Source organism: Aplidium turbinatum, chromosome 17 (genome assembly GCF_918807975.1).
Source record: "Aplidium turbinatum chromosome 17, kaAplTurb1.1, whole genome shotgun sequence".
Classification (NCBI taxonomy): domain Eukaryota; kingdom Metazoa; phylum Chordata; class Ascidiacea; order Aplousobranchia; family Polyclinidae; genus Aplidium; species Aplidium turbinatum.
Window position 1 is genome coordinate 8,742,012 of NC_137488.1, and position 18,289 is coordinate 8,760,300.

An 18,289-nucleotide genomic window follows, 5' to 3' on the forward strand; every position below is an offset into this window, starting at 1 on the left:
TCAATGCCTTGTCCATGGAAAAAAACTAAGTTTCAATTGAAAAGTCAATTAAAATTGCCTTATTTTACAGTGTTTTACGACTGTTTTTACCGTTTTATACTAAAATGCGTTTTTTATATCATTATTATTTGTTGGACAGATCTCGTGCTACATGCTGGAGTTGTACAATGAGAAGCTTGTGGACTTGCTTTCGACGGGCAAAGATGATTCCATGAAACTGGACATCAAAAAGGTACAAAATTTAGCTTGTACATTTGTACAATGACAATTTGTTGCCGCATACAGCCTCATGGTAGAAGATTAAGCTTGAGTAGACGAGAAGGCAATGAAGCCATTTTTGTGCGCACCTACTGTACAAATATGTCTTTGTGTCTTGTCATAACACAGCTGTTTGCTCTCGGCGAGTGTCAAACCCAGTGTATGTCAGATTCTTACACGTTTCAGTTACGCTGTCGACATTAGCAATGTTATAATATGGAGCGGTTGGGACATCGTCTAGTATTATTTTCGAACTTCCAAAGTATCTCTTCAAGCACCAGTGGCCTTTAGAATGACGACTAGATTGGTTACATTTTGTAGTTAATTTCTGTATGGCCTACTTTCATCATAGTGTACTGTAGTGTATAACCAGTGTAACTTGGTTAGTGGCAAAATGTGACAAATTTATCCTTCACTGTAAAGACCAGGAAGAAACGAGTAAAGCCGAAGAAATTCTAACCTAGCTCATTACAAAGTAATAGCTCAATGCTTATCAAAATCCCGTTTCATTCTGCTGCTTATATTCGCCTCTGCTGAACTAGGACAACAAAGGCATGGTCGTCATACAAGGCACTGAAATCATTGGAGCCGAAAGTTCGGAGGAATTGTTCGATACCTTTCAGAAAGGATCTGCTAATAGGCACACTGCTTCCACAAGTAAGTTCTTCTATCACTTTTAGGCTTCAATCTGATGCTTATCGTTTCAAAATTGTATCCACTCTTAACCGATTGGTATCGTGCGTATGTGTTAATTGTGTTACGGAACACGTACAATACGTTGTTTGTAGTGTAAACTTGTCTTCAGAGTAAACATTATTCAACATCCAACGACATTGTAATTGGTTTTCTTGTTTTTTTTACAACTATTGTCTCATATGCTTTTTGCTAACCTGGTTGGTTATAGACCTATATTTTGTGGAGCAGCACTGCTGCAGAGGATGCATTGTTGAAGCTGTGTGCTACTATGTCTCAGCTACTTGTGTGGTGGTGAATGGTGATTTCAAACCGAGTCCAACATACCTAGGCACCTGGCGCCGACTACAGAATATTTAAAAACCAGTTTTGAAAAGGCAAAAATTCTTCATGACGTCAGACTCATACCCGATCGACTCTTCTTCTTTCTGGCTTATGACACATCATAATCTTTTTGACCCCACAGCCGTAGTAAAATTTAACTTAATTGTGATCCTCCTTTTGAGTATTATCTTAACCTTTTGTTCCTCCAGAAATGAACGATGAGAGCTCAAGATCTCATCTGGTGATTGGAATCATCATCGAGAGCACGAATCTCGTGTCGGGAGCAATCACTAAAGGGAAGTTGAGCCTGGTGGACTTGGCCGGGAGCGAGCGGGTCGCTAAGACTGGTGCCACCGCCCAGCAACTAAAGGTATAGAATATACCACAGACAGTGAATCATGCTTTTTTACATTGATTCAACGTCGGCAGACTGCAATGTAAGAAAATGCATAGTTTACTGGCTGGGATGAGCTTTCTAGCTGAGTTTATTTTGGATCAATCGTATGATATTTCATTGAAACACCACTTCACTTATAACTAGCAAACCAGATCTTTTTTACATTGATTCAACGTCCACGGATGTGCAAAAAAACGTAAAAACGACGTCAAGCATTGAGAAAATAAAATAATTTGCTAGATGAGTTGCTGAATCGTTTTATCTGTCGCCTCACTGTTGCTGATACACGATATGCTTTGTAAAGGTCCCATGTTTTAATTGAAATTGCAAACTACCCAGCAAGCAAAATCAGTCATTTTTACATTGATTTAACGTCTGCAGACGTTATACTGATTTTGCTTGCTGGGTACAGTTCTCTCAGCTGAAGTATGACGAATGAATAGGTGAAGAAAACTGAACCAATACTTAACCATCCGAGCCTGATAATTAATTAATTTTATTGTGTCTAATACGTTCCAAGCACCAGCAACCCAGCAAAAGCTGGCGTCGTTTACCTTCATTCTAGAACTTGTTGTAAAGCAAAAGAATGTGCAAGGATGTATCGCCATAGAAAATATATTTGACATGTTTTGAAGGTGGCACTAGTCACGTCTACCAAAGTTATAAACCGGGTTTCATTTTGGAATGCGTTATCGTCTGTTTTTTAAAAAGCGAAGAATGTCGAACATACGTTTCAATGAAGTCAAAACTCTTTCCAGGAAGCAAACTCCATCAACAAATCACTTTCGGCCCTTGGTGACGTCATATCCGCTTTGTCGAGCGAGCAGTCTTTCATACCGTACAGGAACAACAAGCTGACAATGCTCATGCAGGTATGTGGCACGGTGGTGAAATTTGCATCTTTTTAAACTTGTTATTGCGGGCTATGGAGCCAAAGGTATAGTTTACCACCCCTGAGCAATGAGGATAGGCATGGCTACAGATGTTGTACAAAGGTTGATTGTTCAGACTGCGAAAAAACATTCTGGCTTAAGTTAAATAAAAAAAGCTGTGATAACTTTATTTTAGGGCTTAGATTGTTGATCCTCCATAAGCAAACACAATCAGCATCAATACAATACAATACAGCGTCTATCGTGCAGAAAAGGTATTCGAGCATTTTCGGCTATGCATAATTTAGCCATTATCAACCTATCATTAGAAAATGCCAAATTTCAAAATAAGGATTGTGAAACTTTTGTTGAACGAATCCGCAATGCTTTAATTGTTTTATTGTCTGACTACGTTGATTCGATGTAACCCAGGACTCTCTCGGAGGAAACGCCAAGACACTAATGTTCGTCAATGTGTCACCTGCTGATTACAATTCTGACGAGACTGCTATATCTCTGACGTAAGTCAAAATCCTTCATGTGTTGTTTCTTGTATACAGACTTACGCCTAGTTGATGAAGATTTGAATTAAGTTAATGGTAAAAAAGAAGCTAATCTCCTTGTCTTGTGTAATGTTAGCAGACGAAAGGCTCAGATTGACTAAAAAAATGCCTGTATGCTTCATGGGTTAAACTGCAGATCCCACTGCTGAATGCACTTGTTGTAAGAATTGGATGAGTTCGCTTTGTTTTTGGGTCTTATCTTCTTGTTTGTCTAAAGACTCATTTTCTCAAACTTGCTTAGTTTCATCATTGACGAGAAGGTTTGTCGTCAGAATGATTATGACGACAAGCTTTTGAAGAAAGTCAGACGAAAAGTCCTGCGGCCCCAAACGGTGTACGGTCGTTTGGTCGACAGACATTTGGTCGACAGGGCGTTTGGTCGACAAGACATCTGGTCGACAGGACGTTAGGTCGACAGAACGATTCATTTCAGGGTTAGGGTTAGGTTAGGGTTAAGGTTAGTTAACTAACCCTAACCCTAAAATAAATCGTTCTGTCGACCTAACGTCCTGTCGACCAAGCGTCCTGTCGACCAAATGACCGGGTACCGCCCCAAACAGTGGCAAACCTTTTCTTCGCCATATTCAAGTTCTGTAGCCTACCACAAATCAACTCTTTAAGTGTTTCGTCATTGCAAATTGATCACTTGCAATAACATTTTAATGTCGCTTCATTCATTTCAAGATATGCCGCCAGAGTGAAACTGATCAAAAATGACGCTACCAAGATGGCGGATTCCAAGGAAGTGAACCGGCTCAAGCAGATCATAGCGAAATTGAAGGCTGGCGAAGCTGTGGATGAGTGAACCTTGCTTTCATGAAAAGGTGCAATTGGAAGCTGATTAGCCATGACTGCAATTGCGAAGAACTTTTCAATTCTTTTCTTTGTTTCAACAAATTTTAGTTGACATTTTTTCATGCCACAAACACGTGTTTTCTCGTGGTCAAACCCTGTAGCAGTATTTTTATTTTTTGCTTTAGACTTTTTAGATACAATTCTAGTTTATACTTTCATCAACCTCTTCCATGTTAACACTAACATAATATTATGACTCAGCATTTTAAGTTGCATATCATGGGAATTTTGTTACGCGTTTAATCAATGTAAGATGCGTAAGCTTCACGCACGTAAGCGTAAGCTTCACGTCATTCAGCACGCTTAGCAGGGACACAATTTTGTCACACTGGCTTGCGACATTAAAGTTTCAAAGCGCAATGTAGGAATGTTTGATAATAATACAAGCTAGCAAAATTGTCTGGTGACATCGTTTCAACGATGTAAAGCAGCATTTGCTAACTGGATGGCTTTGCACCGCCTTGTTCGTCCCAGATACAGAGATTGTCGTCCCAGACAGCAAGATCTGTCATGTTTCATTCAAAAAATGACTGATTTTTCTGTCTCGGGCGTGTCTGACTTTGATTGTAACAAGCCAACTTTAACTGTCACCCCAATCAGCAAAACCTGTCTGGCGACATTGGTCAATCTAAAACGAAGGGATTTTGCTAGATGGAACTGCTCGTACTACTTTGGTTAAATAATCTATCCGCAGGTCAGCTACTTTAGCTTAAGTTTCAGTGGAACTACGAAGAGTTGACCGCCAGCAGCTGCCTTCTCTAGAAAATCAGTCACGATCTACCCGTTTCTTATTATAAACTGGTAAACAAATGTTCAATCGTTGGATTGTTAACCCAGTTTGCCTCGGAGGCTATTGTTAGTCTCCTTGGAATTCTCGTGGTGCTTTACATTTAAATAAATAAAACCCTCTGGCTTAGCATTAAAAATGTAATAAAATTAATTACCTGTTTATTCGATTTCACAATGCCCCTGCAGAAGTCTTCAATTCGAATGAGCTAAGAAAGATTTCCGTAATGATTCTGTTTCCGATTTATTTTCTTAATAGTTGCAGTAGGCTTTTTTCCTGTGTTTCAGCCGCCATCTCATGCTTTATCATACACTGTGTCATATACGCACTTTGGAATGAATCACTGTTTTATGTCGGATCATGAATTTGTACTTTTTAATTTTTTATTCAGCAAAGTCAAGCCTTCTTTTTGTGATTTGCGATAGAAAAGATGTCAAATGATTTGTGTTGCGTTTAATTTTGTAGCTAAAACGTCTTTACTCGCTAACCTACAATACACCTGCATAATTACATTAATTAGCCTACTTGAACTGAAAAAATTTGCGGTTTTGACTTGAGTTTGAAATCAATTTTGCAACAACTTTCCAAGCGTTTTTATTTGCATCAAAAGTGACGATTTCGTGCAAAACAATCAAAATTTACAGATCTCCGATGCCTTGGAGAGTCACATCCATGTCTTCCGAGATGGACTTGATTTTGCACTTTTCAGAGTAGAGAGTATCTGCACACCACGTGGCCTTGTTGTTATTTCAGTGAAATCAACGCACAACTTCAAATAAATTCTCTCTACGATTAATCCAACCTCTCGTGTTCAACTCTAGTACTTGAGGTTAAAGTTATGCTCAATGCATCGAAAAAAAAAGCAGTGGCAAAGTAAAGTTGGTTATTCCAGCGCCTATTCATTTAGAGGCTTTGAAAACAGCTTAGCCTAAATTAAGCCGTCTTTCTACACATCCAATTCTCTGTTTTGCTAATTTTACAGCGTACAACACAGCATGTGCTACTTGCAAGATAAACATAGAAGCAAGTAGAAGTCTGTGTCATGGTCTTCTACCTGCTTCTCTGTTTATCTTGGAACTGTCGTGGTCTAGACACAACGTTGGAAATTGAAATTGTCGGAGGTCATTGAACAAAAGCGTAGTTGTAGATTGTTTTAAATTTTGTTGTGATAAAGGTTTACTCGAGCACTAGCTATTTTCCAACAATAATAATAATAATCATTGTACGTGCGATTACTAACGTAAATTTTAAAGTACAGTGACCCAGACAGCAAAATCTGTTATTTTTACATTGATTCAACGTCTGAAGACGTTAAATCAATGTAAAAATAACAGATTTTTTAGTCCGGGGGATGGACCACAGTGAAAAGCGTTCCGTATAACAAAACTGTCACTTAATAGCCACAGCGTGGTGCTAGTAAGCCGATATATCTTCGTTGAAATTCCGCATACGCATTTTTTGTCGATAGAGCTCGTCTGTGAAGTGAAAAGCAAGCAAGTTATTGCAGTGAAGGTGCATGCATTATCTTTCAACTTGGAAACAAAAGCTTCTGTGATATTTAACAAAATGAATAACTAAACAACTTAGAAGCAGGAACAAGCATTGAGGGCAAACACTCTATGACGTCCCTGAAGTTTTCTTAAAGGAATTGTTAGCATTACGGTACGCTATGATTTCAATGAAAATGTCATGGTCCAATTTTTTTTATATAGTGGTAGAACCGAAAAACGCCACATGATATTCGAACAAATCCTAAGACTATTAAAAAAATGGGATTTTTTCTTGTTTTAATAATAAATTCATAATAAACTTAATCGAAAGGTTCATGACGTTATAAAGAGAAAGGATTTTTTGAATTGATATGACCTGCTTTGTGGTGCCACGCTTACAAAGTACAAGACTGCAAAATCAGATCCTAACATAAAAGAAAGATGCGCATGCTACAAGTTTTTGTGAAGTTACAAATAAAAATACGTGTAGGCCTAAGCACATTCAGGTGAATCATTGATGTGCGAATCGCTTAAAACCTGAATGCCATGCTCAAAGAACTCACCTTCCAGCTCATCAATGTTCTTCTCCAGTTTTACCACAGTTTTTTCAGCGAACTCAGCTCTAGTTTCCGCCTGCACGAAAAGGCTGGAGGGTAAAAAGCGATTCTAATTTTGACAACACTAAATGACTCAAATCAAACACTTTTTATTCGTTGCAATAAACAGAAGCGTCTCAGTTTTTCAGCAGAAAAATCGATCAACTTACATCTTTTAATTTTTCACTGAGAGTTTTGATTTCCTCTTCATAGGTACGCTCTTTTGCAGAATACTGAAATTCAAATAAGTTACGTTTAGTTGCTGATAAGATCGTTTCTAGATTCTGGTGAGTTTTGCTTTGTTTCGGGCTTAGATTGTCCGTCCAGTTCGCTCAGTGGTTAAGCGCCCCACTCAAGATCAAGCGGCACTGGTTCGGCTCTCGGGCTGTGCGCTTTAGCAACGCATTCATGGACAGCTCTCCATTCAGCGGTACCTAGTGGATGGAATAGCTCACAGACAACAACGCTTCAACAATTATGGAAACTTCACTCTGTCAATCCCGATAACCGGCCCTAAGTCAGTGATTGAAAACCTCTACAAGTATGCAAAACTGCCGGGAAGACTCAAAACCAAACTTTATTTCAACCAAAACTAACTTCTTCACCAAAGAACCTCAATTTAAAACCAAATCAGACATGAAATTTTGAGTTGGCTTGTTAGTTACCACTTGCCTTATCAGCTGCTGCTTCAAGTGATTTGAGGTTGTTGGCTACGACCTTTAACTCTTCCTCCAATTCAGTTGCTTTACTGTTAAAAGATATACCCAGATAACCAAATCGTTGTAAAATAGTATCGGGAGCACAACTACATAAATGTTGTCATGGTTTGAGTAGGCTAACTTTTACTGATATGAGCAGGAAATGCTGCTTTGCGTTGTAACACAATGTCAATAGCTCATTGCCAATACTTTTTCTGAATTTTATCAGTTTACCATTTAAATCCACAGCCTGATAACATCTCAGGAAAGTGAAAATAGTCTAACGCTAAATGACTTAGCCTACTGTAGGCCTACCAAAGACTATCAACACCTACGATAGGCTATTATTAAAAACTTCATTAGATTTAAATATAAACACAATTTGCCTCTACTAAAAATCTAGTCCTACACATGTCAGTTAGGCCTACTACCTTTCGGCCAGTTCCGCTCTTTCTTCTGCTCGTTCCAAATCACCTTCAACCATCACCAATTTTCTTGCAACTTCTTCGTATTTGCGGTCTGCGCTTTCAGCTATGCTCTTCGCTTCATTTAACTGAATTTCTTGCATTTCAAGTTTCTCTTCATCTTTTAACGATCTGTTTTCAATTACTTTTCGTCCTCTGTTGTAAACAGCAAATTTCCAGATTAAAATTAATTTGGTGGCTTTAAGTTCAAAACAAAAGTAGGCCTAAGTAAAAAAAGTAAATTTATTCAGACAAAAATAATCTGCAGGTTCCGGGAATTGAATAAGCCTCTGTAGCCAAAGCTATAACAGTAAGCTATGTTTTTATTATTAAAACAAAGCTTATGTTGCAAAAAGTTGCGCAGATGCAATTTCCCAACGGGGGGCAAGACTATTGGCAAATAAAAATTAAAATCACACGTAGGCATAGGCTAATAAGTTATAAATTCTTTTTTTTTGTGAAAATTTACATTTTAGGCTTACTGCAGTAGAACTCGGTTAATCCGGATTCGATTTGACCGGCGATTCCATCCGGATTAGGCGAAGGTCCGGATTAACCGATGACGGTTCTATCAAGCCTGACGTTACCTAGATAGAAGGGTATCGGTAAAAATCACCGAAGTTGAACGCATTAGTGTGGTCATCTGCCAATTCCGAGACGCGCGATCACCACATTAGCGACCCAGTGACAGAGTTCTTTTGAAATGCAGTATGCATGTAAAATGAATGTATTTGTAGACTCTGCGTCTAACGCAAGAACACACTGGCAAAAGTTACATCTTCAGACATGCGTGTCGGAATAATCTGTAGTCACTCAAAACTTTTGAAAACAGTTACCGAAGACGAGTTTCTATGGAAAACTTACAAAAAATCGGGCAAATCCGGATAAAGCGATAGAGAAAGCGCAACTTTTGTCCGGAATAGGCGAAGATCCGGATTAAATAATGCGGATAATCCAAAGCTGTTTCTCAAGAAAAAGATTACAAATCATTTGTACTTCCAGTTTTATCCGGATTAGGCAAAGATCCGGATTAACCGAATCCGGATTAACCGAGTTCTACTGTAGTATCTAGGCGACAAAAGAAATTTACCTTTCACTCTCATCGGCAGCTTTTTCAGCTTCCTCTAACTTAGAAAGAGATATTGTTAATCTTTCTTGTGCTCTGTCGAGCTCTTCTTCAACGAGGGTAATCTTTCTATTTAAAGATGCAACATCTTGCTCAGCCTGCAAGAAACGAAACAAGTGTTATTGTTTCAAAAATCTGCAGATCTTTATTTTTCGAATATTAAGATTAGGTGACAGTAACCATGAGACATCATCGTAGCCAGGGCCGTGTGAGTACTATCTCGCCCCCCCCCCCCCCCCGGAAGTCCATTAGTGGGCCCCTATGTTTCGTGATTGCTTTTAAAAATAGCATCAAAACGCGTTTAGGACCGCAAACTCTTTTAATCAGGGAAAAAATTTACATTCATCAGTTTAGCAAAGATTACACAACTCTTAAGTTTTTCCAGAAAAAAAAGTTAATGACAATGCTATAGCGGATCAAGAAAAAAGTTGGGGAAGGACCAAAATTTTAACAAAGCAAAGTTTATAACATAAATAAACAATGTAAAATTCAATGTAGGAAAAATTAAAATTGTAAGAGGTGTTGGGGGCTTGCCACCCAAACATGTTGACAAATATAATGTTGTTTTGGTCATTTTTTAGTCATTTTTAAGAACGATGATATACTTTTTTTTGTCAAGATGCACACTTTGTATGTAACCAAATTCACCAAATTAAAAATGAATTGGGTAGAATTTTTAGTTTAAAATTTAAGATAACCTACCAGCATTTCAAAAAAAAAATCATTCACGATTGTAGAAGGATTTCAATGATTTATTTCTTGATCGTTTGTACTGTATAGCCTATAGTGTGGTGTAGCCTTTCAGCAAGTTAGAATTTCGACAATTTACTTGAGATATCCTCACCTTCACCGATAGCATTTTCTCTTCACAACCTATCTCAATTAACATAGAAATTTATCTATTTAATTGTTAATTAACTAGGTTGTTATTGTTAACTGAGTGAGCAGTGTTTACTTCGGAATATTGCATCGTTTCGTTAGTTTTTTGGGACACAAAAAAAACTTTTCATCCCATTAACCCCCAACTATACATGTCTAATGTAGCCAAGGTGAATAAAATGCGTTTAAGCGAAGTGAGCAAAAAAAATTTACAAAAAATGAAAAAAAATAAATATTAAGTGTTACCGGTAGGCCTACATGTGAAATTATAAGCTGAAAAACGCTGCGTGTGGGCCCCTAGGCAGAGGTAGGCCCCCAGTTGTGGTTGGAAAGCAGTAAATACGGTCTTGCATGATTCATTGATTCAAGCTATTGAATAGCGAGCGTCTGAAGCAGACTTTTTAGTTTTAAACAGTCAAAAAGCATTAAACAGACTAAAATGGGTGAGCCCCTATAATCAGCTGTGGGCCGCTCTCCGGCCGGGAGGTACGGGGACGGTTAACACGGCATGGATCGTAGCCACCGAAGCATTTTAAATAGCGTATTTTTAAGCATGTGCAAAGTACCCATAGCTGGTTTAGCAGTCTGTGGGTAGAACGGTAGCCTACCGTAAGTCAATTTAAATAAAAACTGGTTTATTAAGACTAAAGTGTCGGGCTATGAGAGCAGTTTCGTTTATAACAAAGTGACTAATTTGATTTCCACTTTATATGCTTTGTACTTTTCATTTATAGTTGGTCTGAGATGATAACATTTGCTTTGCTGTAAATTATAAACTTATCATCATAGTAGCTAATGTTATCCAATCCTTGACAGGCAAAGTAAGATTAATATTCTTCTTCTTCAACAGATTAATCAGATTTGATTATCTGTGGCTTCCCATATGAACTCCCTCCATTTTTCTCTGTTTTTAGTTTTTGCTAGTAGTTTTGGCATAGGTCTACCTTTTGTTCCGGCAATTTGCTTGATGTTGTCAAAATATTAATGTTTGTCAATTAATACTAATATCAATCAATATTGATGTTTGTCAAAATAGTAATAAAATATAATATTAATATTAGCCACGTCAATAATAAGTTAAAATTCACATTAATTCAATCCTAATAGCTAGCAATGTTTGATAGAAACCAGACTTCGAAACCTTGTCGCAAAGATAATGACAAGCTGGACAAAATTACAAGTGACAACTGTTAGAGGTACCACGCCAGTGATAGGCTATCACGAAGTAGTGGCTTCATCGAGCAGCGTTCATCATCCCAGTAAATATAATGCTGCACTCAAAAACGAACATGTCAGCCTTGTAATAAAATTTGTGGCAAAAGTCCTCTGATATTTTCATAATTAAGGATCATCATGCAAAAATTCTATCTTGCATTAATATCGGCTAAAACAGACTTTGTTGACATTGTAGACTAATAATAATACACCAAAAGTAAAAAAAAAAAGATTAATTCCGTTAGATGACGAGACATTCTTTTTATTTTATTTCATCAAAATTGACTTACATCTGCTGCCTTCTTTTCAGCTGTTTCGAGATTTTCATTAGCAGCGCGAAGTTTTTCCTGTGACGTATCTAGTTCATCTTCTGTCGATTTTAAGCGTTTCTGCAGAGCTTGAAGTTCTTCTTCAAACTGCAAAAAAGAATTTTACAACTCAAAACTTTACTTAGCACAGCATTTGAGTTATCAAAAAGCTTTTTACAGGCATGAAAAAAAGTTCGATTGGCTTGTTATATTTGAGTATCAAACAACAGACATCCAGTGTGGCCTGTAGTCAAGTTAATGTTCTTAAAATTTCCTGCCATAAACAACCCACTGAAGCGACTTTATCTTCGGCGCTCTTTTTATCCGCTTCTGCTTGCTCAGCTCGGTCGATTGCATTTTCCTTGTCCAATTTCAGCATAGTCATCTTCTTTTTTATAGCTTCCATCCTGTTTGTTTGTGTGTATCCCCTTCCAATAAAAGCTCTAGTGATGTTGGTTTAAAAAGAGACAACCTTTCTGGAGCAGGTACGAAAGTCACTATCTAACATTTGAGTCGTCTCCTTCGTCTTGTGCTCAAGGGTCTTTTTTCTCTCGACTCAGAATGCATTGCTGATAACTTGTCATAGAAGTTGATAAGCGATTATCCATTGATACTCAACAGAACTTGCAGCTGCTTGGGTTTATTAATAACCTACAAAAGGGTTGGCTACGGCAATTTGTCAAGACGAAACGTAAAGCCTAGAGAAGGTAACAAGAATACTTTTTTGCAATTAGTTAAGTTAAAACTTAAATCATTGTTCAACAAAATTTAGATTTGAAGTTGACAAGTTAACCGATTAACTAAATTTATCTTCTTTTGTAGCAGCTATTCCGTTTCTTCAAATAGTTCTGTAATCTTCCCATTTTATAAAGTGGTCAAAAACAGTAACTAAACTCGCCCACATTGTAATTAATGAATTAAAATGTGACCCAGATAGCCTATCCTGCAAGACTATCCATAGCAAGTACAAGTAAAGACATACTGACATCATTGACTGACCAGCTGAGTTGGTTTATCAACTCTTTGTGTAGGATGGTCCTTGTCACACTTAGCCAGTGATGTACGCGCATACAAAAAATATTGACGGCGTCAACGTAAACGCAAACGTTCGAAAAACCATACGCCGTATGTGTCAACGTAACTTGTAAAAAAAGTTGGCGGCGTCAGCGCATACACTAGCGTAAACTAATTTTGTTTGCAAGGTGCCAAACATTCACACGGCAGTGTCGGTCTTTGGGGTGTGCAAACCGTGCGATCGCACAGGGCCCGCAAATTAGGGGGTCCGCAATTTACTCAGAAAAAGCAGTAGTTTTGTCATTTCCAATAGAAAAATTCAACAAGTGAATTCAACAAAGGAATTAGCAACAAGAAAGACTCAACGGGTGCAACCTATTTCGTCCCCTGAAAAGATCGAGAAAAAAAAACAACATAGCCGAAGTTGCTAATCGGAGTTGCCGCAAACATTTCAAAAATCTCTCGATCTTTTAAGGGGACGAAATTTGATTTTGTTATTCCGATTTCAGCGTACGAAATCGGGATACGAATTTTTCAGGGAACGAAATAGGTTGCATCTAGACATAACATAGCTTTATTTCCGAAAAATGCCCAAGAATGTATGATCTTATCCTTTTGCCATGCCACCTGACAGCACCATTTTACAGTAATATTCATACCCAAATTTTGAACATGCTCTCAGAATGCCCCAAATTCAAAGTAATTTTTCAAAATTTTTTGTGGGAGGCTCCCCAGACCCCCCGCCGCTGGGTGTCGCCTTCGGTGATCACACCGTCAAGCTTCGCCGCCGACCGTGAAACCCCCCTTCCCCTTTCAAATCATTGTCATTGGGGCCCGCAAATCATATTCCGCACAGGGCCCGAAATGCCCTAAGACCGGCACTGCACACGGTATAAACCACTCGAAACAAACAAGTTTTATTTTGAATTTCCACGAAGAAACACAAGCATCTGAAAGTGTTCATCTGACATTTTGCTGTGTTTTGGTTCCAATATGTCTTTGTCCATTGAAAACATTCTTTCAACTGCAGCGCTGGAAGGTATTGGCGTGTTGTAGAGAAAAAAATACATTAAAAAGTATGCGTTGACGCTATGCGCTAAAAAACGCGAAATCTTTACGGCGTAGCCTCAAGCGCAAACTATCCAAAAAAATGTGGTCGCAAGCGTTAGCGTATACGTACCAGTGGCGTACCGTGACCACTTTGACAGGGTGTTCAGTGACGGCAAAGCAACAACGGGGGGTCTGGGGGGCCTCCCCCAGAAAAATTTTAAAATTAACATTCCAAATTAACATTGAATTTGGTGCGTTCTGAGAGCATTTTCAGCACAAGCTTTGTTGCAGATTCAGACAAGCTAGTCCTAATTTACTGGCACTTGGTGCATAAAAAACATTTTATCTTATCTTGTTTCCAACTCTGATCACCTCAAACTCTAATCCAACAAGCTAAAACTTGCTATTGCCTGGGATTCCCCCAATGACGCGCCAAGGTGTTCAGATCAGCGAGTGCACAGCCTGGCTGAACTAAAACCATTGCTGTTTTCGCTGCTTCGTGACGTCATTTTTCTTAATTGTTTATTTTAAATAGCACTCGCCAAGCTGTCAGTGCACTGCACGGTAGGCACTTTAACATGCAGATATCCAATCCAGCACGAACCAATCAGAAGCTACGCTTTTCATGACGTCATCAAGATTGCGTTTAGGAAGAATAAAGGAAAAACGCAAATTCTAGCCAAATTAAATCATCGCTTTGCCATCGGTTGGCTTGGCGCATTGGGTTAGGGCGGTAGTAGTCATTACAATGACGTGGGTTTGATTCCCACCTCTGCTATAGCTCTTTTTTCTTCTGTAATTACCAAACAAAGTTCAAAGTAATTATTAATTCTCTGGCTGAATGCTGGAATGAATGCTGGTCACAATAGCAGATAACGTAGCATCTCATTGGTTCGTGGTTGGATTGGATACGCGCGTGGATTATTAGAAATCTGCTTGTTAAAGTGCCTACCGCACTGCACACCCAGCTTAAAGGTAATGACCGAAAAAAATTAAAGGCAATGACTTCAAACGTTGGAGTATTAAAATTAGAAGGGGACGAGTTTTGCAATTGAAAAGAAAGCAATCAGCATGCAGCAAGATGTTAGAATATCATGAAAGTAAAGAACATCGACAACCGATGGAAATTTTCTTTTTTTCTGGATTTCTTGGGGTGTTCAGTGAACACCTTGAACACCCTGAATATACGCCACTGAATTACGTACATCTCTGCACTTTGCTGACTTTTCGAAAGATACGCTGGTTCTCCTGAGTGTTTAGCCTCATGCCAGCCAGCAAAATCTATTCTTTTTCACATTGATTCAACGTCTGCAGATGTAGAATCGCTGTAAAAAGAAAAGATTTTGATAGTTGAAATTAAGTCGTAAATGGTCTACCATCCAAAGAAGAAATGCCATAATTACATTGTTTTAACATCTCATGACGCTGAAAAAGATGTAAAACTTTTGTTATCTCGACATCAATTTGTAGTAGATGTTGTTTTTGCTGCTCAGGATGTGTCGTAACTTGTAAAATTTCGAACAAGTTTTAAAGTTTTATGATTTGATTTTTTTTTATGCTAATTTAAATAGAATGGAAATGAACGGAATGGATATGTGAAACTTTGAAAATTGGCAATTGAAGCCTCTTTGGGGCCATTCTCCTGGTAGACTAGCTAAATTTGCTATTTTCAGCAGCTACGTTTCGTGATCTTTTTCGACATAACCGCCTGCAACGACATGGCAAGAGGTGACACAGAGATTTTTTGAGTTATTTCAAACACTTAGAAAATTAATGAATTAACTGATAAAGCGCTGAAAAACCTGGTTGTTAGTTTAAACAAAGTTTATCTAATTACAAAGCTTTTTATCAAAATAAGTTTAACTGGTTGCGTTTCTACCGAGAAGAGTATATCTGTATATAAAAGTTGTTCGTAGTATCAGTTGACGTTAAACGCTAATCGCCTACTTCATGTTTCATTCATGTTTTAGTAATATTTGGAGTAGACTAGAAAATTTCCCAATGTCCCATCAGTTACCTACAATGTAGCCAATACTCGGTTATCCTCTGTCAAATGTTTCCCATCATCAATTGCCTTTTGCAGACAAAAAAAACAATGAATATGCCAAATGTTGAAGACAAACACAGAGTGGTCAATCAGTTAAATTATGTTGGCAATACTCTTTTGCTTCACCGTGTAATTCATAGTAGCCTGATCGTAGAGGGAAGGTTAACTTAAATCTCAACTTTTGCCCTGATTTTAGCACACAAACAGAGCCGTGTTAACCGCCCTCATACCCCTGGCCGCAAATTTTTTTTTCCCACGAGATTTCTGACTCATTTACATATTTTGGCAAAAGTGTGTATTAAAACCGTGTAAATGCAACATTTTCTCGTTGGCACGGTTGGTGCAGTGGTTTCATCCTCTGCCTAGTGATCGTGAGAACGAGGGTTCGTCGAAGTCAAACTTTTTTTTCTTTAAATTTTAAAAGAGCTTTTCAAAAAAAGTAGGGTTAGGGAAAGCTTATATTTTATTGTCATTGCAGAATTTAATTGGCAAATAGTTGTTTTGCAATCTGAATCAACCAATCTTTCAAAACACTTTCGGAAAATCTTACTTTTAGAGTGACTAGAATCAATGAGACAGAAATCTCGTGGGAAAAAAAATTTCGCATCCCGGCCGGAGGTGAAATTTATTTTCCCCACGAAACTTTTGTCTCATTTGCATATTTCTGTAAGTGTAGCCATTACTGGTTTCTGCACGTCATGCGTTACTGTTTTTACCGATTTTCGCCCTCCAGGTCCAAATCTAAACATTGAACTTGAAAAAAACGTAGCCTGGAGACATACCTAGTCTAGTCAAGTTTAAAAAAGTTGAAAAAAGAAATTGATTCTGGTCACTGGTCTAAAAGTAAGATTTTCCGAATTGATTAAGAATTAACCCTAACCTGTGTGAGCGGTTACTTTCCACGTTAAGTTACGTAAAAACTTCCAACAATAAACACACATCATTGGCCAATCTTTAAAGTATTGTGTGTTTTATTTTTTTCTTGCTTTCAATCACACTGCAGTACGGTATATAACTTTGTGAAATTTTGTTTTGTATGTTATTCGCTCTGAGGATGCGCATTGTCATGGTGCCCGAAACGTCAGTGAAGTAATAAATCATCCTGTTTATTGTTGCTTTACTTTCAATTACATCAGATGAACGTTGCAACTAGTGCTAGAAACGAAAGCAACATCAATAATTTGACATCGACAAGGAACAACAGAAGGTATTCGGCTGCTTGAGTAAAGTTAGTAGAATGCATAAAGATTTTTGCTGAGTGGCAACTGGCAAGTTACTGTTTTTGAGCAGCTTTGCATTAGCACGCATTGCACGCTGCTGTCGGACGTGAAAACGTGAATGTGGCTACTGGCGAGATGTACAGCAACTAGGGTAGGCTATCGTGCCATGACTGTTTAATTAGCAAATGCGTAGCAGTTTTTACAAACACACGAAGTTTGCAAAAATCATATTTTAGATGAAGATTCATAGCAGTTGGCATAACGAGTGCCAGAAAAAAAAAACGATAATATAATTGATGGTTTTGTGGGTGAAATAAACAGAATTTTAATGGTTGTGTTTTTCTTGCGGTAAGCTAAGGCGGTGTAAGAATCCAAGGCTTGCAACTAAGTTCACAAAGTAGTTACAAAGTAATCCTATGTTTGCTTTAAAGCACATCGCTGTAGTCTACTAGCCTGGCAGGTTTTATGGCCGATCGTAGGTCAACTGCTGAACTGCAGCGCATCGCATTTACAAAATCACTTGCACCGCACTTTTAGTAAGAAGCGTCAGACTTTTCATTTTCAATTTGTTTTTGAAGAGGTAGCTTTGAGATTTAACAAGACTGAAATTTAAGACAGAAGATATTTATTTGAATCGACGCTTACTTGCATAGCAGGCAAATCATGTTTGATATCGTTACTTCCCGTTTCTAAAAAATTACTGACCAAAATTATGTTAGTGATTACAGTTCAACTCTTCGGTAAATGGTTCAATTCTTTGTATCCGGTTATTGGCTGTGTAGTGTTACACCACTGTGTGCGTACACTAAGCTGTAGCTAGCCCAATTCAGAAGTTTCTTTCAGCAAAAAATAGGGAATTTTTGTAGCGTGCATTGTTTCTATGTATCAGGTACAGACATTTGATGCTCTAATAAGAAAAAATTGCTATGCATTTGTAGAACGTTGCAAAAGATCAATTAATCCACTTTTGCGCAATGTTATGTCTTCTGATTATTACTTTAATTCTACATTTTATATTCACTACAACAGTATTTTGTACGTTGTTTGATGTAGCCTGCTTGATGTTGTGTTAGTCTGATATTTTGTGTGATGACTGTTAAAAATTTAAATTCTATGGACTTTGAGTCTGATTGCAAATAAAAAAAAAAATAGCGTCATTTGTTGCCAAACTAAGGAGTTTTGAGAATTGGAAGTAGCCTACTTCAAGCATTTTGAGGAATGGGTACAATTAGTTAGACCTATCGACCTTTGCTTTTGTCAGTCAATACAATTTTAGCGTGAAGGCTACCACGGCATGCTAATTCAAGATAGTATCGTAGTTCAAGCATGAACAGTTTAGTGACGTCGTTGAGAACATGCTGAAAGCATTGTTTTGTTTGTTAACATTCTTGTTGACCACACGGGTAAGCGTATTTGTAATCTTGATTGATTGA

At 38.0% G+C, this 18,289-nt stretch overlaps 2 protein-coding genes across 3 annotated transcripts in view; one reads left to right on the top strand and one right to left on the bottom strand.

The window, feature by feature from the left end:
- LOC145786932 (uncharacterized) overlaps positions 1 to 5,725 on the top strand; it is a 30,520-nt gene extending 24,795 nt beyond the window's left edge. For both annotated transcript variants that reach the window (XM_082598675.1, XM_082598676.1), the window contains exons 18-23: positions 140 to 232; positions 801 to 915; positions 1,485 to 1,645; positions 2,431 to 2,544; positions 2,977 to 3,065; positions 3,792 to 5,725. In XM_082598675.1, the coding sequence (XP_082454801.1) occupies positions 140 to 232; positions 801 to 915; positions 1,485 to 1,645; positions 2,431 to 2,544; positions 2,977 to 3,065; positions 3,792 to 3,912 (693 nt within the window). In that variant the 3' untranslated portion in view covers positions 3,913 to 5,725. The remainder of the gene's footprint in view (positions 1 to 139; positions 233 to 800; positions 916 to 1,484; positions 1,646 to 2,430; positions 2,545 to 2,976; positions 3,066 to 3,791) is intronic.
- Positions 5,326 to 11,998, bottom strand: LOC145786933 (uncharacterized). Its single transcript, XM_082598677.1, has 8 exons — positions 11,818 to 11,998; positions 11,508 to 11,633; positions 9,088 to 9,221; positions 7,965 to 8,153; positions 7,508 to 7,583; positions 7,006 to 7,068; positions 6,803 to 6,872; positions 5,326 to 5,470 (listed from the first exon to the last, which is right to left on the bottom strand). Exons 1-8 carry the CDS (start codon positions 11,929 to 11,931, stop codon positions 5,388 to 5,390), a joined length of 855 nt encoding a protein of 284 aa, XP_082454803.1. The 5' UTR covers positions 11,932 to 11,998; the 3' UTR covers positions 5,326 to 5,387.
- Between the last annotated feature and the right edge of the window lie 6,291 nt (positions 11,999 to 18,289).